The sequence below is a fragment of the Telopea speciosissima genome, chromosome 6 (genome assembly GCF_018873765.1).
Source record: "Telopea speciosissima isolate NSW1024214 ecotype Mountain lineage chromosome 6, Tspe_v1, whole genome shotgun sequence".
Taxonomy (NCBI): domain Eukaryota; kingdom Viridiplantae; phylum Streptophyta; class Magnoliopsida; order Proteales; family Proteaceae; genus Telopea; species Telopea speciosissima.
In genome coordinates, this window is record NC_057921.1 from 45,752,847 (window position 1) to 45,776,176 (window position 23,330).

Sequence of the window (23,330 nt, forward strand, 5' to 3'; positions counted from 1 at the left end):
TAAAAATGAGCAAGTTCTCTTGTTTCAGGAAGATATTGCAGTATCTTTGCATCTTTGTAAACCCTTTTAGGATTCAAACTTGTTATTTTATCTGTGTGTCAGCACTGGGTTTTCTAGTTTTGAAGGCTTTGAAGCCTAGAAGTACTGAGTCATTTAGGCCAAATGACTTAGATATGTTCTTTATGTCTGTGTCAGCCTCTACAGTATCAAGCATGTCTACTGTTGAAATGGAGGTTTTCTCCAATACTCAACTTATTGTCTTAACCATTTTAATGGGATTAGGTGGGGAAGTTTTTGTTTCAATGCTTGGACTTCCTTGGTTTTATTCCAACTTCAAGAAACAAGAAACCCAAAAAAAATCAGACTCAGTAGGTACCCATCACCAAAGTTCTTTCAAAATTGAGTTGGGATTGGTTGATGACACTTTAGTTAGTGAGGACTTGAGATATAGCTCAATCAGGTATTTGGGTTGTGTTGTATGGGCTTATTTCTTGGTTATTCATATTGTTGGGTCTGTATTGATTTCAATGTATCTGAGCTATGTTCCTAGTGCAAGAAATGTCCTTGAGAACAAGGGTCTTCATATAGTGACATTCTCTGTTTTCACAACAGTCTCTACCTTCACAAATTGTGGATTCATTCCCACAAATGAGAATATGGTGGTCTTCAGTAAACATTCAGGACTGCTTCTTCTTCTCATACCTCAAGTTCTTCTTGGAAACACATTGTACCCGCCGTGTTTGCGATTTCTAATTTGGGTCTTGGGGAGATTTACAAACAGAGTAGAATTAAATTACTTGTTGATGATGAACTCCAATGATATTGGATATAATCACTTGCTCCCCTTTATGCACTCTTGCCTTCTGGTTGTCACTGTTTTTGGGTTTATAGTGGTTCAGTTCATTCTGTTTTGTTGTATGGAGTGGAATTCAGAAGCCTTGATGGGTCTGAATTCTTACCAGAAGCTAGTTGCTGCGTTGTTCCAGTCAGTGAACTCGAGGCACACTGGTGAATCCGTCGTCGATCTCTCAGTCATCTCGCCGGCGATCCTGGTCCTATATGTTGTAATGATGTTAGTCCTCTCTCTCTCTCTCTCACAGACACACTATGTTGGTCTTCTAGTTATGATAAGTTCCTATGATACCAAGTAAATGGCCTACTACTGTCCTATGTTGCATTCTAATTGCCTAGTTATGTACCTGTCCTTCAATGAAACCAACTCAAATGGGATAGGGAAAGGCTTGTTGCTTTGCTAGCTCGTCTCAGGGAGCCCAGCACGCCCAGGGTGCTGCCAGCCGTTGGGTTGTGCCGCACACATCCCTAGGCATGTGCCAAGATGTGTGCAGCACAGCTCAACCGCTGGATGCCCGCTGACAGCACCCTGGGCGCTGGGTTCCCTGGAGACAATCCTGATCTCAATAGAGGGATCAATTAGGTTTTGTAAGAAAGTATCAGCTGAGAAGAGAATTGAAAGTTTTATTTTCTGAGGGAATCAGAAATGTTCTTGATAAGAGAGCTTTAATAATTAAAAGGCAAGTTTAGGGGAATGGTAGGAATTTTTTGTTAATATATAATTTGGAAAGTAGTTTTTCCAACTGAATCCCTACCACCCAAAAAAAACTGAAGAAATTGAAGTTTGAAATCAAGAATACTTTGTTACATGAATGTTGATTTAACTCTTAACGACTTTAACCGCTTTGAATCTTGGACAGGATTAGAACTGGAAGAGAGGATTTCTTATGTTAGTTTCCTTCAACTCCAAGTTGGCCATCTCTCTCTCTCTCTCTCTCTCTCTCTCTCGCTCGCTCTCTCTCTCTCTTTGTATCGGATATGGAATCGGTCCGTATCGGACAAGACTCGGGAAAAATGTACCTCTTCTGGATCAGATCCAAAAAGATGGATTGTTTAAAAGTTTAAACAAGCTTAGAGAAACCCATCTCCCCCTCAACCTCTCCTTGAATATGTGGAGCTTTTAGTGACAAGATAAGCAGGCATTGATGAGTAAAACCTTAATTAACCAAGTCATTCACTTTCATTATTAGGCCTCTTTGCTCTAATTAACCTCTCTAACAGCATTCATTAGTTTTCTTTCATGATCAGTTTTAAAAAGAGTACTATTATTGTTTCATAATCAATTGTAGGAAAATAAACAGTTTGGTACTGAAAGGAATTTAATTAAGACCAATTATATTCCATTAATATTGTTCCAACTTCCAAGTGTGCTTTTCTTTGTAATAGTTTCATATCATGAGGAACATGGATTGTCAGTATAATAGTTTCTTTAATTTTTCATATTATTACTGGAGAACCATATATGCAGTATATATATACTAATGTTTTGAACAACAAAGTTTGAATTGGGCAATAATGAGATGAATGTTTTGCAGGTATCTTCCTCCTTACACCACCTTTTTGCCCATAAAAAATGATGAGCAGATAAGTAATCCTAGAAGTTGTGAAAAAGGGAAAAAAAGAAAAGAAGGGCTAGTGGAGAACCTCCTATTTTCACAGCTCTCTTATTTGGCCATATTCATTATCCTCATTTGCATCACTGAGAGGAAAAAGTTGAGAGAGGATCCCCTCAACTTCACTGTGTTGAACATTGTAATAGAAGTAATCAGGTATGTTTTCTTTACGTTTAATTATGGTAAGCAGTTTTTTGTTCGGGAGTGTGGCCTACGCCAGCACTCTCATGTGTCTATCTCTCTCTTCCTCAAAATAAGGGGATAGAGGTGTCTTTTCATATAGGGAGGAGAGATAGATTAATGGTAGTATGGTCCAGACAGAGTTCTTTTTTCTTTTAATTATATATATTCTCTGTCAAGTATCTGAATAGACTCAAGTTTCTAGAATAAAACCAAAGAGAAAATTTCATACATACATACATGGTCCTACATCTCAGATTTGGAGTCGGTGAGCTTATGGGTCCAGATCTGGCCTTGACACCTTAGAGCCGGAACTACTAGAGAACCAGACCGATAGCCCAGAATCGGACCAGTTAACACCCCTATCTTTCCCACCCTCCCTTGAGATGACCTCTACGCCCCTTAAAACGATTCCATTTTGAAGGTATTCATTGGATGTTATCTGTTGGCATAGGCTACACTCCCTTTATGGCTATATGTATACATAGAGAATTTTTTCCAATTACCTGTTGGTCTCTATGGGTGTTTTCTTTTGGTGGGGGGGGGGGGGGTTGGAGTTTGGGTCTGAAATAGGGGAGAGAATCATCTATTAAAAATCAAATTGATTTCAAGATAAGAAAGCATAGCCTTAATGGCAACCGCACCAAGCATATCCTTAATGGCAACCGCACCACTTGCTCATTCATGATAATCCAATTTCTCTTTTTATAGTATATTACATGGGGAACCTCATAAATCCCATCTTGACCTGGATCATATTAAGATTTAAAGTAAGTCATCGTCCACCACGTACGGTACAACCGTGTTATAGAATATTAGGTTTCAGTCGCATATCGAATATTTATGATGAGGGCTTTTAATAAAGTGTCAGCCGTGTTAATTACGTGTATTCCAAACCAAGGATCTTAATTTGTCTTCCGGAAGCCAAATTATAGAGGAGAGGGGAAAAAATATTTTCCCTTTGGATGTGTGCCTGCATGGGGCCTGGCGCACCAAGCAGCCCAGCAACGTTGAATGCCTCAATGGGTACTCCTGGGGTATTCGGCTCACAAGAGAGGAGCCCAATCCCAGAATCGGAGTTTGGATCCTCTCCACATACGGGTCAGGTGCCAACATCCACCCTTTTGCTATAAGTACCTTCTTGCCTTTTAAATGGCTGAACTTATGTAAAGAGGAACTCAACTAATTTTTATCCTCTTAAGTGTGGGCGGTTGCACCTTTAAAGTGCATCGGACTGTGGTGCATCTCATTTGTGCACTTTTAAAAATTCAAAGCACAAGTGATGTCCGATACACTGGGTGGTGCACCGCACTTGAGAAGATGAAAATCCCAGAAATCACTCAGATATAAAAGAGTGTGTTCGTGTCTATCCCAATGTTTATTATATGAGAGGGATATATTGGAAAATGCACAACCACGGTGGATTTTTTTTTTTTTTTTTTTAACAATATAGAAGAGTGTGTGTGTTTGAATCCCACTGTTAACTGTGTGGGTGAGGTATATTGGAATCTGCTCAAGGGCAGTGGATTCTTCCTTTTCCCCCAATATTGAAGTGTGTGAGATTCCCACTGTTTACTGCGTGGGAGAGGTATATTGGAATCTGCACAAAGCACGGTGGATTCTTCCAATTCCCTTTGTTTTAGGAGTCTTTTTATAATCTGATGTACCCCATCACATCTAGTTGACAATAATGTTCACAAGCAAGTGTAATCCACGATCATTATTAAGGGTGGCCACCCACCACAAGGATAAGACTGGGTAAATCAGAGGCTAAGGGCCTGTTTGAAAATGTTTTTCTACTGAGGAGTGAGGACCAATCTTACACAGTTAAATGGCTTATATATGGAGCCATCAAGTCCATATTAAACACAGTAAAATACCCATCATGAAATGCTAGGATGGGAGAGTAAAATAAAATTAACAGTGCTAATATGACAGAGCTAACATCAAATTTTACTATTGATCCTTGGGGTTTTAACTTGAGATTGCATATGATTTGCAGCGCATATGGAAATGTGGGATTCACAACAGGATATAGTTGTAGAAGACAACTGAAGCCTGATGGCTACTGCAAGGATACATGGTATGGATTCTCCGGGAGATGGACCAACCAAGGGAAGCTTATCCTCATCTTAGTTATGTTTTTTGGAAGACTTAAAAAGTTCAATATGGAAGGGGGTAAAGCTTGGAAACTCGTGTAAAAAGATAGAAGTTGAGGACTTTCTTTAGTATAAAAATTAGGTATATTTTCTAAGTACTGTAATTACATCTCATCTGATCATTAGAGTATATGGATGCTTTGAACAATTCCCTGCATACCAACAAGAAGTAAATTTTGGCTCAAAATATGAACAGATGACCAAACTAATATGACATTCATTATCAGGAAGGTGACTTGCCAACTAAATGTTTACAGGAGACCACAAAGAGAGCAGCGACTAGTACATTGCAGCTCCATTTCAGTCATATCCATGAGCAACCATTTGAATTTTTTTAGTTTATTAAGGGGATATCCTGTGGCTTTTGTTCAGAACTTTTTGCAATAACCTGTTTTCCTGGCAAACCAAGGTTCTCTTTGCCTCCCTTTGTTTACAATACTCACAACATCCCTTAAATTTTGAGGGGGAGGGGGGGAAGGGAGGGGGGAACCTTCAATGGTTCTTCCATCAACCCTGAAGATCAATCATCAGTATCTATGGTAGGGGAATATCTCAAAAATTCGCAGACACTTGAATAACCTAAGGGATGCTTCTCCAATAATTCTTTGCATTCATGAAAATGGTTATCCTCAACAAATAATGGACTGCTAGATTTACAATCAAGAGTACAAATAAAAAAAAATAGTGGTTCCTCTGCCAAGTAGTACACTAGAGGAGATAGGGGATAACTAATTGATACTTTTGTCTTCTGCCTTAGCTGGATAAGTGACTTGGGCAGCTGTTGAACATAGTGTGCCACATGTATGCCCTTGAAAGAACCATCTCAAGTTCATGGTGAGTCCAGTTATGGGTGGGGAGATGTTGAAGGAACAATACCATTTCTTGAAAATCAAGTTTCTGTAGCTTATCTGACCACTGTAAGGCATGAATGATAATTCAGCTTTGTATCTTCTACAACATTATGCATCCATTCCTAGTTTAAAAAAAGAAAAGAAAAGAAAAGAAACATATATACGAGTCGCATTTTATTTAATCACATTGAGAGTGGAAAAAGCAAGGTGGTTCAAAAATCCCGACAAACCACCTTCCTGAATTGCTCACACCATAAATTAGAGAAATACTATTTTTTCTGTTTTTGAGAATAACACTTTTTGAACACTCAGGACAGGATCTCACACTTATATGGTTAAATTCCAGCCCCAGATAAGTAGGGAAAGTGTGTCAAAAGTTAATGCGAAGTGACACTTTTTTTTGGTAGAATGCTAAGTGACACTAGAATTACAAAAATGGCTTAGTGTCACTGGATTCCATTATAGAAGTTTAGTAGTTTTTTTGTAATGATATTAAACTTTGCACCGACTTGTGAGCCATTTGCTTTGCTCAATTGGGGGACTGAAACTTGACCAGTTAAATGGGTGTGGCAGTCTCTATCATTTCATACGCAATCACATCTATCCATGTGTGCCACATGGCAAATTTAAAAACGTGGGTGAAAACAGTTTTAACCTACTGAGGTATGCTCATACAAGTAATATTAATATGACATGATTTGTTCTTTTATGACTTGTACTACGTCACATATAACCAAGAACCTAGGTAGCATGGGCTCAGCAAAATGCCAAAAAGTATCTCTATTTGATAATTGCACCATTCTGACACTACAACTCTGGAGCAACATGCCATTTTACAGTTAATTTCTCATGCATGTATTCTGTCTCACCCCCTCCTTTTTTCCCAATGCCACCTTGCTTTCTAGGGGGTAGTGATGCAATAGCTATATCATGGCTAGACCGGCATCACCCAATCTAGACACCCAAACTGAAGAAAGGGCTACAGAATAAAGGAACATGCTTCTTTTTTAACTATCAACTAAAGATGGCAAGAGCTACAGAAATAAGAAATTCTGATCTCACCGTTAACAGAAAGCTGGCAGATATGTATACAAGGAAATCAGGCAATGCATCTCCTTCTGCAAGATATGTGTCCCACAGTCGTGTTACTAAATGGAAAGGAATCTGCAGAAAAGTTGAAGCACAAATTAGCTCCTGTCCAAAAGATAACTGAATTTAATCTCCCCCCCCCCCCCAAAAAAAAAAAATCTCATTGGTCAGTTGGACTTGGACAGTAGTCTCAGCACTGTGGTGGATAACTGACTTGAAAGATGAAAATGAACTAAAAGTAAGAGACATGAGAACTTTAAAGAACAAATGGTCAGAAGGAAGCGAACCTCACGAATTAGAAGACAGTTAAACCAGCGGAATGCAAATTGAATGAACTCAAGCCCGTGCTCCTCCATGTGCCTTGACAGAGGTTCTTATAGGCAAGACAATAACTTTGTCAGAGCGAAGAGCTAACACCACTAACAAATTGGATAACCTAATTATCAATCCAAAAGAGGGGGGGGGGGGGAAACATAGTAACAACAGAAAAAGCATGTGCAAATGGGTTAATCTTGTGATGAAGCAGCTATTACATGGCTTGACAAATATGACAATTTGGAGACCACAACCAAGGAAGAGCATAATCACCAAGAAGCCTTCAATTGGTTAGTATCAGGTGCGAAGAAAAAAGATAGATTGAGTAGAGTTTTCTGGGCGAAGAAAGAAGATATATTGAGTAGTTTTTTTTTCTCTTTTATGTTAATTTCTTAAATTGTGAGGGGTGATTATAGATTTGAGATTTTATTCTCAGTTTAGTGGTTTAGTTCATGTAAATGTGTCTTAAAGACAACAAATACTGATCCTGTAATTGGGCCTCCTAAACTCAACTCAACTAAATAGGGTCGGCTACATGGATCCTTTTTCTCCAATCAGCTCTATTCAAACCCATACTTGTTACTAGTCATAAGTTATGTATGTCTTTCCTCATCACTTATCCTAGAGTCATTTTAGGCCTACTCCTGGCTCTTTTAGCTCCTTCGATCTGAATCAAATCACCCCTTCGTACTGGAGCACTATCAAAGGCCTCTGTTGCACAGTCCATGCCACCTCAAATGAAAACACTTGCAACTAACCATGTAATGGAGCTACCCTAAATTACATCTAATTTGCTCACTCCTTATTTTATCTTTTCTAGTTGTACCACTCATCTATCTCAACGTCCTCATTTCAGCTAGACTAAGTTTGTTTCTATGTCGTTTCTTCACTTCCCAACATTCAGCTCCATACATCATTGCTGATCACATAATTGTCCTATAGAACTTTCCTCGAGTTTTAAGAGAATATGTCGATTACAAAACACTCTGGATGGGCTCCTCCACTTCATCCACCCTATCTAATTCTTTGTGCAACATCATCCTAAAAGAATATAAATAAAAAGAAGCATGTGATTGAGTCTATTAGTTGATAGATTGTAAGCATCTTTTAGGTCGAGTCATGGAGTAAGTAGAATTTAGCCTTTCTTATATTTAGGGGATTTTTTTCTAGGAGAAGTAATAATTTATTTATTAAAAAAGCACAAGCATAGAATACAAACTGACACTGACCCAAAAGGAGACATACTACTACAACTCTAATACAAAAGAAGCAAGCAAAGATTAGAGAAAAACATAATCTACATGACTGGAAATGGCCCAATGTAAGTATGTTCTGCAACATTGGAGAAAGAACATTTTGAGTTATAGAAGTTCTACCTCAATCTCTATTTTGTGGGGATAGATAACAGAATCTCTCTTTTGTTGGGATAGATAACAGATATTTATTGGGGCCATGGCTAAACAGTTATACCCCAGAGCACTGTACAGAGCTATGACCTCCAAACCAAGTGCTCAATTCTCAACGGTACCACCTCATTCAATAGAAGTATGTTCTAAAAGGCAGATCTGCTAAGAGAAGCAAGCAAAGAGGACAATATGTACTAAATACATAACAGTCTCAGCCATCCCTGTCAAGCTAGCAAGTCTGCTAAGGAGAAGGCAGTCCTTGGTTTCCATTGGAATGGGATGTCCTTTTGGTTGCACACAGACCTTGCCATCCCAAGTAGATGTGAAATTCTGCAGGAGCTCTTTAACAGAGGACATCCCACTACTTTGATACCAACCCAGAATCTCCTTCCACAACCAGGTCAGGCTACCATTGTGATGCATGTATAGGCAAGCCTCGAATCTCCCTATGTACTTCATGTCTCTTTTTAGAGTCCCTAAGAAGGTTGTGGGTCAAATAGAAAGAAGCACAATGGTTTTTTTTTTTGGGTGGGAACCAGGGGAAAGGAAGAGGAATCATCTGATAGAGTGGGTGACAGCGAGTCTTCCTTTAGCGGAAGGGGGACCTAAGAATAGAGAATATCCAATGGGGGAATGTCTCTTGGTTCGCCAAGTGGTTATAGATTTCCAAACATACCATATTCCTTAAGGCATCCAGTGATAATAACAAGACATGGTTGAATTGGGAGCTAACATTGCACACAGGGTGACTTTTAGATTTTCATGGAAGACTATCAGTTGTCTTACACCCATATTCTTTCACTGGGTCAGATATGATGAGGGCAATGGAGCTAGGATGAGATTTTGGGAAGATCTGTGGCGTGAGGATATGCCTCTTAAGGGCCAGTTGCCTAGACTGTATTTTGCCCTATCCAAAAATAAATATTTAAAAATAGTGGTGGTGTGGACAACTTATTGGGCTTCTTGTTATCTGGAATTTGAGGTTTCAAAAGGGCTTTAGAGTACGAAAGATATAGCAGGTTCAGAATCTCTTGGAGATCGGCAAAAACATATTTATTCTAATAATTATATTATTGCTATATTTAAAATATACAAGGGCCGTAGGCCGCCTTGTCGCCTAAGCGCTTAGGCGACCCTCTAACACATTGGTTCTCCTAGGCACCTTGACAACTATGAATCAAACTGTGGTTTGTGGGATGGGAGTGTACTAGAAGCACTCTCCTGGCCAGTGGGTAAGGGAGATTCCACTACTGCTGAACTAATGATTGGATTCTAAATAACCTAGGATTTAGGAATTCAGAAACCTTTTGAAAACCAGAATCACAGTGAAGGAAAGGAAACCATATCCAAGATAAATTTTATAACAACAGATAAACTAAAAGATATGGCCAAACTCTAATAGAAGGTTTATGTAACAAGGAGAAACAGAATATTAAAATATAAAGCAATCCAATTGACAGATAAAAAGATCTGAACAAATCCCACTTGACTAAGGAAACTCAAAACAAAACTGCAGACCAGAATAAGAGAAATTTTATAACTCAGAAACCACAAACCAGAAATAGACCAAAATCAGGTCGAAGGGTCTTTGAGACTAGGAGAATACCTCAGAAATTTCACAGATTCTGATGGCAGGAATAAAAGATATTGAAGAATCCTTCTTGAACAAGCAAGCCCAAACATAACAGAATCCTATAGTAGTAAGATATGAATCCAAAACCCTTATCATCCGTCGCCGGATCCCTGCCAACCTCTCTTGTACCCTATGCTGGTCTGGTTCTGAAGACATTGACCACCTTTTCTTTGGTTGCCCCTTCTCCCAAACCATCTGGAAAAAAGCCCTTTTGTTCATTTGGCCCCGCAGCAGGCGTCCCTTACCCTTTGATAGAGAGTAGCTCTGGATGCTCAGATCCTTCCCAGGAGACTCTATTTGCGACACAATAGGGAAGCTAGTCTTTGGAGTTTCGCTATGCCATATCTGGATGGAGAGAAACCTTCGGAGATGGTCTACCAATTCTAGATCTTTCGACTTGATTTGGAAGTCCATCTCTTTTGACGTTTCTACAAAGCTGAGCTTTCTCCCCCACAAATCCTTGTTAGATTCTCCCAGGAATAGGCATATTGTTAGTGCCTGGGACCTTGATTGTGCCATTTTACGCCCCCCCCCCCACTAGTGGGCTTGTAGCTTTTTTCTCCCCCACCCCCCAGCTTTCCCTTGTATTTCTTTCTTGCCCACCTCGGGCTTTCTTTGGTAATACATTTTTTATTCACCAAAAAAAACAAGATATGAATCCAAAGACAAGAACCAGAATACAATCTAACAGTAGTATAGATCAGCTAACTGAATAGAAACTAGAAACTGAATATCAAAATTAGAAACCAGAACTAGAAGATAGAACTTAGAAGAACTAACCTGCGAATTGACTGACGAACCAGAAAATAAAAGAAGATAGGAATAAGAAAGGAATATGAATTTCAGGAATCACTGCCTAAAATTCTTGATTGGAATCACCACAGAATTGAAGGCACAAAAGCCATAATTTCATTAACTCAAATCGTAGGTGATGTCTCACCTCTTGCATGATTAAATGAAGACTAGAAAAAGGAATAGACAAACCACTAGGACTCTCCAGCCGCAGACTGTGGGGGAGAGTCCTTGATTCACTCAAACTTCCTAAAACAAGGCTAAACTGATAAAAGAAAACTCTCCCATACGCATGCTATGTGGAGAGTCCTAAATAGTAAACAAACTAAAACACTGAAGTTTAAAATAATAATTAAAAAGAAATAGGACTGGACATGTCCCAGACTCGCAAACAATGTAAGAACAATTAATTAAAAAGAAATAAGGGTCCTAAACCAGCCCCATGAAGGAAACCAGAAAACTCTAATCACATGGCTTGGTTTGGGTCCAAAACAGGTTCAATGGTGAACCAGACCAAATCGCAGGTGCGTCCTTTCTTCTTCTTCTGTCTGCAACTGGCATCAACTGGGGGTGAGGCTTCAGATTCTAATTACAAAGGGGTGGATCATGTTACTGTCAAAGGTGATTCTGCAAATGTAATCAAATGGTAAGGGATTCTCAGGAAGAGCCGTGGATAGATATCCTCAATTGATTAGGCCTATAAGGGAGTTGGCAGCTCAGTTCGATATTTCTTTTTTATGGAAGTAAAGAAGTTGCCAACGAGGTGGCTGATGACCTCACAAATCAAGGGGTGGAGAGACCTAGCCTTTGTGTTGGGAATTATAATTCATTTTAAGCGGAAATTTTATTTTGTTTTGGAAGGTGGTAGTGCTTGGCTCTTCTTTTTTTCCTTTCTATCTCTATGTACCCCTGTGTACTTCTATGTACTAATTTTTTTCTCTAGGTTCAATTAAATGTTATGTATTCCCCCCCCCCCCCAAAAAAAAAAAAATTCATGGTAGGAGAAATACATGCATCCACAATAAACTTGAACTTCAGATTACTCATCAGAAGAGATGGCTCACTTTCCCAGACAAGCATCACACAAAATTCCTTAATTTTCTTAGTAGGACATTATAATAAACTCGGACCTCTCAGGTAATTCATCTGCCCCTTAGGACCATGGAATCAAAATTCTGATTCTCACATGTGAAGCATGTAGAATTAAAATTCAACAGATCATGCCCGTGGTTCATCTTGACATGCATACATCTCCAGTCCATCAAGGTCTTACACAATGTGGTGCATTCTTCTCCATCCTCACTATGAGGACTTGTCAATTCAGAACCAGCATCATAGAGTTCCCAGCTGCAGATCATGTTGCCTGTGCTATAGGTCTCACCGGTAATACGATGACACAAATCAGCTAGTGATTCTCAGGAGATTTTCTGGTATAAGGATTCTCCCACCTGGAGCTCATATAATACTTCAGTTTGGTAGCAAACGGCTGGCCCTTTTACCTATGGGTCTCGACTTTTGAAGTAAAGATGCTCTTGAAATTTGAAGCCCAATGAAGAGATCAGCATTCCCTTCCCCATTAAATTCCAGAATTTACAACTTATAATAATAGGTGTTGCAAGAAGATCAGTACAAGTCACAACTCAAACTGTAGGGGTGCCATTGAAGTGCTACCAGTAACTGGGGCTACTTCTCATATTACAAAGATCTCAAGCAAAACAGTTACCAACTGATATAAAAACCAAGCAACTTACCTCTTTTGCATCGCCTATCTCTCTAATAGACATATTAACAAACTCTCCCTGAAATGGTTTTTTTCTGTGTTTATCATCACCTGTTACTATATTTGGCATGCAAGGAACAAGGTACTTCATGGACATGTTAAGCATGAGCCATCTGGGGTTTCTCCATAATATTCTAAGATGGTTGTCTGATCTGACATTCAGCCCTCTGCCCTTTTTCTTCCCAATTATGTAACTAAACAGGATCTTTCATGTAGCTCTCTACACGCTACTATGGATTCTATGCCTATATACCCTATCCAATTTTGATTTGTGCAGGGTCTTCTAACTCTATCGTGAACAGATCCGGTTGGTCTTACAGCATTTTGTTGGACGGACATTTTGTTTTGGTAGCTTCAGGCTTTTTGGATACAGGTCAATTGTTGGCTGCAGAGGTCTGTAGCATTGCAAGAGGGCTCCAGCACGCTATCAGCTTGGGTTATCAAGTGAAAGAGATCTGGTTCTGCAAAAAGGAAATTCTCAATCTCCTCCCAAAGCCATCCACTACAATTTGGCCATCGAAGCTTATCCCAGATCTTCTACCAATTTCAGAGTTCATTTTGAAGAATCCTGTATCTATCATTTTTAAACCTTCTATTTCAGACTTTGCATACCTAATTACTCACCATGCCTTATCCAAGCGGCAGAATTTTGTAATGATAAGAAACAGTGTAGATCTCTCTATATTCTCTTTTTAATATATATTTTCCTTTCTTCTACCAAAAAAAAAAACAAACAACTTACCTATGGTCAATTTTGGGATGGTGCAGACGCTCAAGCTAATGGAGGGCATATGATTCTAGGGTGTCGACTGTTGATGGGTATAATCCTTTATTAGCCTTATGTAATTTATGTAATTTGGCCGTGGCCCTCTGCAAGGCCAGCGCTCTCCTCCTTGGTTGCCTCTTGCCGGTGGTTCCTTGACTTCGTCGTGGCGGCTAGGAAGATGATGTGTTGAGATATATTGTCTAGGGTTTTGGGGAACTCTACCTGGAATTGTCTTTGTTACCCTTCTTCTTTCTTTGGGTTTCATTGCTCTTGTTTTAGTCCATGTGGGCTTTTGTGTTGCATTGGTCAAGCCCATGTGGGCTTTTGTCACTTTGTTTTTGTTAGCCGTATGGGCTTGTGTAGTCCAAAATGGACTTTTTCTTCCCTTTTGGGGGCTTTAATATATTTTATAATCACCCAAAAAAAATTTAGCGTCAATAATAACAGCAGTTATTGCTCAATTGAGAGCAGGGTTTGACATACCAAAGAGCGCTTGGAGGGTAGCTATAATCAATTATTTTCTAGGGCCTTGAAGGCTAATCAGTCTCCCAAGCAGCCAAAACAAATCAAGTTCTACAAAGAAGAGAAAACAATCGTGTTAAGGACAGATTAGACGACTAGACCGTCTAGGTTCATTGAATGTCAGGATAAAAGCAATGGCTCAATCACCTATCATACCATATTTGTAATTGGTTTTTTCATATCTATAAATAAACAATGGCCTCTGTCATTCTAGACGAGCCAATCAATTCTCCCAACTCTCTCTTCACAAAGATCTCCTTCTCAACTTGGTATCAAAGCACCAATACTTTGGGTATCTTTCATATTTTTATTTTTTTCGTTTTGAAGAGATATCGGTCCAACACAATAGAGGCTTCAGCCTCCCAAGGCCGAGCATGGCCAACTGAAACATGCCGCCTTCACTGACCCACTGATTCAACTGTGGCCACGCACCCTCATTCCCGACCACCGCCTACCAGGGCCTTAGCAACCACCACCGCCATCAACTAGGGCACCCTGCCCCTTTTTCGATCACTGCCAGGGTATTCTACCCTCTCGTCACAACACCAGGGCCTTCTGCCCTCCTTTTGCTCACCGCCAGGCACCAATAGGGCCTCCTGTCCTCTAAGTGACCACCACCACCAGGGCTCCCAAAGCCCCTGCCGCTCACCACTAGCCCTTCTGGGCTTCTTATTGCTTATCACAAGGGCCTCCAGGCCTCCTGCTGATTACTGCCACCTCTTATAGTGGCCCTGCCACTATGTTGCTTGCTGTCGGACATCTTCAATCATATTGCAGTATCTCTTTCTGGTTCTATTGCTGCCAACCAGTCTATGTACTTCCAGTGAGTGATTCTACTTGTTTTTAATTACATTATTACCTCATTCCCGGCGGAAAGCACTGCCACCTCCACAGGAGGAGTTGAGGGTAGTGTGGTGGAACATCTTGGAACCCATGCCCATAATCCTACTCTTCAAATTGGACATACAAAATTGAATGGGACCAATTATCTTACTTGGTCCCGGGCATGTCTTCCTACTGTCCGAGGTAATAATCTTTTGGGGTGTGTGACTAGTGACACCCCCAATCCCAAACCAACTGAGATTACTATTGCAAATACTTGGTTGGCCAATGATGCTCTCATTATGTCATTTCTACTGAACTCAATGGAACCAACTATCAGCCCCAGCTTTGTCTTGTTAAACTCTGCAAAGAATTATGGGATGCAGTCAAACAAACCTATGCACAAGCAAATAATTATGCCCAGATCTATGAACTCCATCGCCAAGTTCGCGGGACTACTCGGAAGGAGTTATCACTCCCTGCTTACTACTCCACTCTTAATACTCTATGGCAGCAGTTGGACTTCTACCACCCTATTTCCATGGCCTGTACTGTTGATGCTAGTACCTTTCAGAAAGAGTGTGAGATGGGGGGTATATGATTTTCTCACAGAGTTGATCTCAGAGTATGATCAAATCTGAGTTCAGGTTCTTGGCCGTGATAAGTTCCCTACTTACTTCAAAATCCCACCCCAACCTTGTTTGTATAACCTGGGGTGGTGAACTTACAAAAGCTCAGGGAACAGCATTAAATGCTTTGTCTGCTAACGTGGCACTTGAAAATCCCACCCTTATGCTATCCAAAGTCTCACCAAAAAAAGGACTTTGGTTACTGTTCATGGGAAAAGTAAAAATCCCACCCCTGTTCCCCAACCCGCTACACTATGGGACCCAGTCCCACAACATTCCCACCCCATCCTTCTCCATTAAGCAAACGGGACCTAAGGGGAAAAAAAAACTCAAACACCAAGTTTGAACAGGTGAAAACAGACAAAAGTAAGCCCAAAATAACAATCCATTGCTGGCCTGGTTTCCCATCACAAGCACTCCTCATCAAGCTGCTTACTCTGTTCCTCTCCTTCGAGTTAGCAAACCACACCTCTTCTTTAGGAACCCTTGGAGTTATATACACTTGCAAGTAATCCCATAGACGGGAAAAACTCCCATCATGCTTGTGAGGTGGCACATAAGATGATGATGCTCCCTTTATCCCCAACATACAGGTTTGCTATAAATATTAATAACATAGACAATACAGTAACTGGGAAAAAAAATTTGAAAGATTTAAAAAAAAAAAACTCCTGGTTTCATTTTGTAAACAAGATAATTGCTGCCACACAATAATTTCTGATTATTTTGGATGGGTAAAAATTATAAATCAGTCTGACTTATTCTTAAGGCCATCCAAAAAGGCTGATTTGATATCGAAGATCTTGGTGGAATTCAAGACTGGTACTAAGCTTGCCTTCTACAGTCAAGCAGACATTCTTGCCTCACACTTGTATTAAGTAGTTGGTCAACAAAACTTAGAAGGTAAATATTTAAAAAACAAGAAAGGAAAGATACAAAGAAACAATGCCATGTAGGGAAATACAGGGGGGGAAAGAATGGAAAGAAATAGAGAAAATGGAATGTACCATCAATCCTCCTAACTAATTCTTTCAGCTTATATACAAGCCTTTGGATTCCTGGTTGAGCAAATGTATAGTGGTCCTGCATCCCATCAAGTAATTTTGATAGACACCAATAGCAATCGGCTTCAATGTTACAAATTTTCTGCGACGGTAAATCTGTAACTGACCAATTCCCCATGTCCCCTTCTAAGTATTCTGACAAGAAAACAACTAGAAATGGTGTAACAAGATCATTAATTCCCTGAACATAACCACTTGCTGGATGCCGAATAGCCCTGAAAATAAGTCAGGAACCCATGAATATAGATGAAGAGAAATGATCAACTGTTAACTTCTAAGAATAAACAATGAGAATGCTCCTCAATCCATAAAGACCAACTTCACATGGTTCACATGTGCAGTGTGCACAATTGACCATTTGATGGGTCCTAAAAGTGGAGATCTCCAAAGTAAAGATCATGGACCCCCCCCCCCCCCCAAAAAAAAAAACAAAAAAAAACCATCCATGGTCAAAATGGCATTAGAAAATTCCAGAATAAGTTATATGATGATTGTTTTTTGGGGTTCTCCAACATGAGGCTCATCAATGGTGTCTCAAGCATTTTAAATACGGATCACAGGTGGGCCCAAGAGGAGGTCAGCTATGCTGATACACTAAATATCATTTTTCTCACTAAGAAATGAAACAAATTTACAGGAAGCAGGAGTAAAGTTAGAGAGTGCAAAGCTGGAGAAAAATATGCAATTACTGTTTGATATTCCATAACCATTGAAACTTCACTCAAATATCAAAGTACACCAATATTTATATATTTGGCTCGGGTAACTAGACATATCAGCTAATAACTTCACCAAAATAAATAGAATCAAAACAGATCCATTTGAGATAAATCTCCTACGAATTGTATTCATAAAGTAAGCACATTGAAGGTGCACAAACATTTGATAATACCAACCTAAGATGTCTGTGAGGAAATCTAGCCAATCAGATGACCCAGTCGGCAGACTTCTTTCATATGCCATATATTTTGTAACATTCCAGAGGAATGTAATAGATAGAAAGGCTCCAGTTCTGATCCAAGGTGTTTTCTTCCTATAGATCCTCCTGGTTAAGACTTTAGTATATGGTATGCGGTATGCCCTGACCCCTCAGCCTGTGATTTCATGAATCTATATTTTGTTCATGGATCATATTTAGTATACAAGATGCAAATAAAATATTTCTCCAGAGGATTTGGGGGGTGGGGGGGGGGGGGAACGAAAAAATAAAGGAAAGAACATGGAAAAGAACTAATCAACTAACCATGTATAAAGGATCCGCTCCAAGGATTTTTGAACTTCTTCTTGCTGAAAGAAGGTGACATCAGGTACAGTCCTAGGACAATCAACAGCAATCTGAGCAACAAAAACAAAGAAATAAACATAGGTAGTAAGTTATTCCATCTTTTCTATCATTGGGTGGAACTTGTTAACACGGTTGAGATGGATGCACCGTGTGCAAAGATCACCTGGCGAAGCATGTTGATCTCATCATCAGAACGTTCAGTATCAGGAATATCATGATATTGAGAAACACATTCAAGGTACTCGTTCCGTTTCCTTGTAAGAACCACCTCCCTTCTATCTGAATTAGGTGGTGCATATCCCTGTAGTCAGCTCGTATTTAAGTTTCAAACAAGCAATGTGAATAGTGAACACCCAGAAAGTACAACTGAAGAAACGTATAAGATTTGACTGATCATTGACTAGAGAAAAAATCTACAGTTTTATTCCACCCTTACGAAATGATATTGTCCATTCCAAACAGGATTCAAATGATAATAAAACAACTATCTAATCTAACATATACCAACAACTTTTCTCATTACAGAGGTAGTGATATAACTCATCATGCAAAATATAGCAGATCCAAAGCCTGACCAGAAGGCTACAAAAGCAGCCCTTGCTATTAAAAGATAGCAAGTTATTTTAAAGGGCATAAATGTGATAGTATTGTTCATCTAATGGTACTTTTTGTCATAATTAATGTTATATATAAGAGAATTTGTAGGAGAGGAATTGTCGTTCTTGCTCTCCTTTCTTCTTTTCCTTCTCCATATTTATCTTAACATCAATAGCAAGTCAGTCCCACAAAGATGTACCTATCTTCACAATTCGATAGAGATTAAGAATCTTATTATGCGCTCTGGCATTCATATATGCTTTTACTTCGAGCTTCATGCTTTTATGCAGCTAAAAGGAAACATCTATAACAGAGAAGGTCAACAACTCAAGGAAAATTGTTAGGACGGAACTGTTTTCACTCCATAAGGATTTTGTGTTTGCCATAAGGGAGGCTCCTCTAACATTCTGGTGAAAGGAAATTCAACAACTGAGAAAGACAAGGACAACAAATGACATGGCTGACCAATAAGCCAAGCAGGGTCCATAGATTGAGATGGTGTTCTGGGAATCCTTCCCTTAGAGAGACTAGTCCTATTCTGTTCTTTTTTTTTTTTTTTTGGTTAAGGGCAATTTCAGGCATATCCTGTTTTGGCATTTGTACTACACTATTACTTTTAGACTATAATAAATAAAAGTTGCTATTTACCCAAAAAAAAAAAAGAAAAACAATGTCAACAGGGAAAGCAAGTTTCAGAAGTACATCAAAATGGTTCAACATTAGTATCAAGTTAATGAAACTTGGACTAACAAAATTAGTATCTAATGCTTAAAAACGGATCATTAAATATACAACATACCAAAAGAAGCCTCCAAACAGTGGGGCGCAGATGTGGAGTTACACCATTCCAAGCCAATTGATGCAATGTCTCTACAGGATGCATAAATATTAGGGGAAAATATCATAATTAGGTGGAAGTATGGAACAAAACTATACAAACAATATGTTGTTGAAGAAATCAAGTAGCTAAGCAACAGATATTAAAAGGACACAGAATAGAATCCATTAATGGTTATTTAGAAGACATTCATTTGCATTACTTTACCTGGCTATTTCAAAATGGCTGCCACATAAGTTGGATTTTTATATTGAACATAAATTAAGTTGTATACTTCTATACTGAACATAAATTGTGTTGGATACTTAAAATTGTCATGTCCATGATGTTTCTGGTAACATAGATTTTCATGCAGTGCCCAATCAAAACAAAAATAAAGTCAAAGGTTTCATGGTAAGGCATAAAACATGTAAGGTTTTGTTCAAATCAACCTCAATCCGGATTCCGGACCCAAATCCAACTTACCATTAACCAATCCAAATATGGATCTGAATCCTATTCGGGTCCAAGATGGTGGATCCAAATCCAGACCCAAAATAAATGGGTCTCATATGGGTTGGCTCTGGACACTTGAGCCTAATTTTGGTTGCTTCTCTACCAAAAGATATCAGGGGTTACCAAGGCATGATCAGAATCCAATCACAATCCGAGTTGCCTACCCGAATCCGAACCGTTTATAAAATCAGATCTGAAATTATGCTCTAAATCTGGAACAGTAGTTTCAGAATACATGGATCCAGGTTTTGTAGGTAGATTTACAAAACCTGCAGTGATGGGCCTAATTAGAACTGCAAACAGACTGTAGCTATAAGACCTGCATTGTGGAAGGTGTCGCAGCACTGTAGGTAAGGACTCTCATAGGTTTTGGCCAGGTGATGCAGATCTGAAGGTCTATCGCAGGAGACTCAAAAGAGGCCAGCCTAGCATGGCCTAGTGTGTTTAGTCTTTTAATTTGTCTTAAGTTAGTTTCTCTAGAGTTTTAAATTAGTTCCCTTCTGTTCAAGTGTTAAAGTTGGGCTAAATGGGCTTATTTAGTGGAAAAAAAGCTCTGGGTTGGGTTATGTACGTGTTGGGCCTTCAATCCCTTGGGCTTTCATTGTAATGGGCCACTTTAATGGACCAATAATATACGTATAGGCTAGGCATACGGGATTAATTAGTCAAGTGCCTTTATTTCTTTGTTATTTCAGCTCCTTAGTCAGTTTATTTACCTTAATAGTTAAGAATTGGGTTAGGCCTTTCTTTTTTAGTGTAGGAGTTGGTTTTTGAGACGTCTATATAAGTTTGTAAGGGGGTCTAGCATTGTACACGAATTTTGATAAATGAAAAGCTTCTGTTGCTCTTCTTCTCCATTGCAGAACTCTTGTGTTTGCTCAAGAAACCCCTTGCGAGTGATCAAGGTAGATTGGTGTCTGATCCAATCAAACACCTTGTGGTGTGAAGATTGGGTGGATTGTTGTATTGCTCATATTCTGAAACTACTGTTCTAATACTACATTTGCTGGCTATTTCATCTCTTGTTCTGCCACTAACAAGTAAGTTCAAGTTCTGAATTTTCCTACACGTCCTACTCTGTCGTAGATTCATATGCAGGATTTTTTTTGCATGAATTCTGTGTAGAACAACCCGACCGTTAGAATCATATCATCTTTTGACCTATTGTTCTTCAGTCCAACAGAAGAACTCGATTCAAATTTGACAGGATTCCTTGTCAATCTATAAATATTTTAGATTTCTTATTCTGCCCTTACCCCCTTTCTAGCTACTGTTTTATAACTTATCGAACTACTGTTTATGACCTGTTATATTAAGCAACAGTCAAAATCTGTATCTTCCAATTGTTTATGAACATAAACGAAGTTTAGCACATAGTTGAATGCTCCAGTTTTATGGACCTAGAGTGATCTGAAAGGATCCCTCACCCCAAATTTCAAAAAATTATATGTATGATATAGAACTAAAGTGGATGTATGAATTGGCCCAGATTCATGGCCAAGGTGATAATTCAACTATCAATGTCGTCCAATTTTGATACTATAAACTTGGAACACCATCTTTATTTTGTATGTCTAAGAATGCCAAAATAAATTATAAATATAACTCCCCTTAAAAATAAGAAAACTATGATATCCGCAAATATAAAGGTATGTTTAAGGTCAGAAACAAGAAAGCTGAGCAACCAATTAGACAACAACAAAAAAATGCAATTACCTAATATGACAGTCGATCCAGAGAGTTCCTTTGTGAACTTCATAACCCTTGCAGAATCAGTTGCTCTAGCCCCCAACACGGGTTTCTGAGCTTCTCTGGATGTACTCTCCATGTTTGTAATGGGTGATGTTGGTTTACTGGTCGTCTCATCTGTTACCTTGCTCGTACTTTGATCTTCGCCCTAAATAATAACTACCCTTTAATTGTAATATTCCAAAACTAATTCGGAGAAGAAATCCAGATGATGCGGGAAATATTACCTCAAAAGACGTATCCATGTGTTCACCTGATCCGAAATCATTTTCTGATCGACTCCTTTCAACGTCTGGAGGATGTTCAGCCGATCTCCGTGTTAGCAAAACTTTTCCAGGGAAGCTGCGACCTTGAAGCAACCTGGATCACAAAATAGAAGAAAAAAAATTAGATTACGCACTTTCGCATAAATGGATACGGAATAAGATTAGAGCTCGATGTAGGAAACCAAACAACTCTATGAATTACTAGATAATCAATGATGGCGCTCTCCTTGTAGAGTGCTCAATTTGGAGGTCTTTAGGTTTGTTGAGAGTAATCTTTCAAATGAAATGTAATGAATGATCATACCCTTGAACACTTCTAAGGGTCTGATTGAATCTGGTATCAAGGCTGGGAATGTTCTCCTTTCGTTCCACTTCTCTGTCACTGTTCCTCATAGCTTCTTTACAATGCAAATACCATTTTGGATTCCTCCTTCTAACCCTTTTCAAATCACAGCAAGGTTTCACAAATTAAACAATGGTTCTAAAAAAAAAAAATCTGTTTTTTTTAATAAATCTTTTTTCTAATGGGGAAAGTCATAGGAAAGAAACCAATGGCCTGCACTTCTCCGCTCTATCTACCAATGGTCGATAATACCCAAATAAGAATTGGGAATCAGATAGGTGAAATCTATCGATTTGGATCGAAATCGTCCATAATTGATCCGATTTCTACCGATCCACAGTGGATTCGCAATCAAAAACTTTAGAAATTCCGTGTTTTTGGATCTGAAAATAGAATCTAGGATTCTCAAATACCAAATCGATATCGCCAAACGAACGATTCCGTAGTTCTGTGTCTAAACTCTGGTCCGGAGGGAATCTCTTAACTGAGTACAGGAGTGCACGTGTACTCGAACTTGCCAACATTTTCTTCTATTTCGTCCAACAGTACACGAGCGCATTTCCCCGCCCCCGGCTTGAGGAGAAGACCGATAAAACCAGTAATTGTAGTGTTTTTTTTTTTGTTTTTTTGTTTTTTTTGTTGGAGACAGGAGAGGTAATCCAACTTTAGGCCGACTAAATCCCCTCTGGGCTCGTACATGACCCCTGTGCCACGCACGAACCGGGAGCATCTAGGCCCTAGTGAGCCTCAGGTGGGTGGCCCCAAGAAATTATGCAGCGGCAAAGGTTTGATCACGAGACCTCGCTTCCTGAGACGGAGTCTCATGTCCCCTCCAAACCAGCTGCGCTAACCCCTTGAGGTTCAGTAATTGTAGTGTTACCTGTCAAGAACAGACTGTGGTGCCTCACTGCCTTGCAATGAATTCAAGAGATTTGACGAACTCTCAAAGGATTCGATGTCCTATAGCCATGACCGATTCGGTCATGTACCTAACTAACACCTTTGTTTACCAAAACGAAGTGTGTAGTGGAATAAACACCATTTGGGTTATGTTTACACCCTAATTTTGCTCGGTCTTCAGAAGTGGGCTAAGGAAGATAAAGTCCATGGACGAGACAAGGAATAAGACCATTCGGTTCAGACCAGGCTAAGGAGTTATTAGATATACCCATACAGGTAGTTATGATCGGTCAAGGAGTTATAAACCAACTACTTGAAACCCGATCAAATAACTTCTTTTTTTTGGGTAAAACCCGATCAAATAACTACTTGAGTATAAATAAA

General features: G+C 39.3%; 2 protein-coding genes across 3 annotated transcripts; one reads left to right on the forward strand and one right to left on the reverse strand.

The window, feature by feature from the left end:
- Positions 1 to 4,988, forward strand: LOC122663920 (sodium transporter HKT1). The gene is made up of 3 exons (XM_043859588.1): positions 1 to 1,072; positions 2,388 to 2,621; positions 4,648 to 4,988. The coding sequence occupies exons 1-3, from the start codon at positions 6 to 8 to the stop codon at positions 4,844 to 4,846; spliced, it is 1,500 nt and encodes a 499-aa protein (XP_043715523.1). The 5' UTR covers positions 1 to 5; the 3' UTR covers positions 4,847 to 4,988.
- Positions 4,989 to 5,379: 391 nt separating this feature from the next.
- Positions 5,380 to 22,174, reverse strand: LOC122665196 (TBC1 domain family member 22B-like). 2 transcript variants are annotated; one of them, XM_043861282.1, is made up of 10 exons: positions 22,008 to 22,174; positions 21,665 to 21,797; positions 21,405 to 21,585; positions 19,155 to 19,225; positions 17,922 to 18,059; positions 17,717 to 17,808; positions 16,417 to 16,688; positions 7,032 to 7,117; positions 6,718 to 6,819; positions 5,380 to 5,719 (listed from the first exon to the last, which is right to left on the reverse strand). In XM_043861282.1, exons 1-10 carry the CDS (start codon positions 22,094 to 22,096, stop codon positions 5,558 to 5,560), a joined length of 1,326 nt encoding a protein of 441 aa, XP_043717217.1. In that variant the 5' UTR covers positions 22,097 to 22,174; the 3' UTR covers positions 5,380 to 5,557. The 2 variants fall into 2 exon arrangements, with proteins under 2 accessions (XP_043717217.1, XP_043717218.1); XM_043861283.1 differs by lacking the exon at positions 19,155 to 19,225 and having other exon boundaries at positions 17,922 to 18,037; positions 22,008 to 22,173.
- Between the last annotated feature and the right edge of the window lie 1,156 nt (positions 22,175 to 23,330).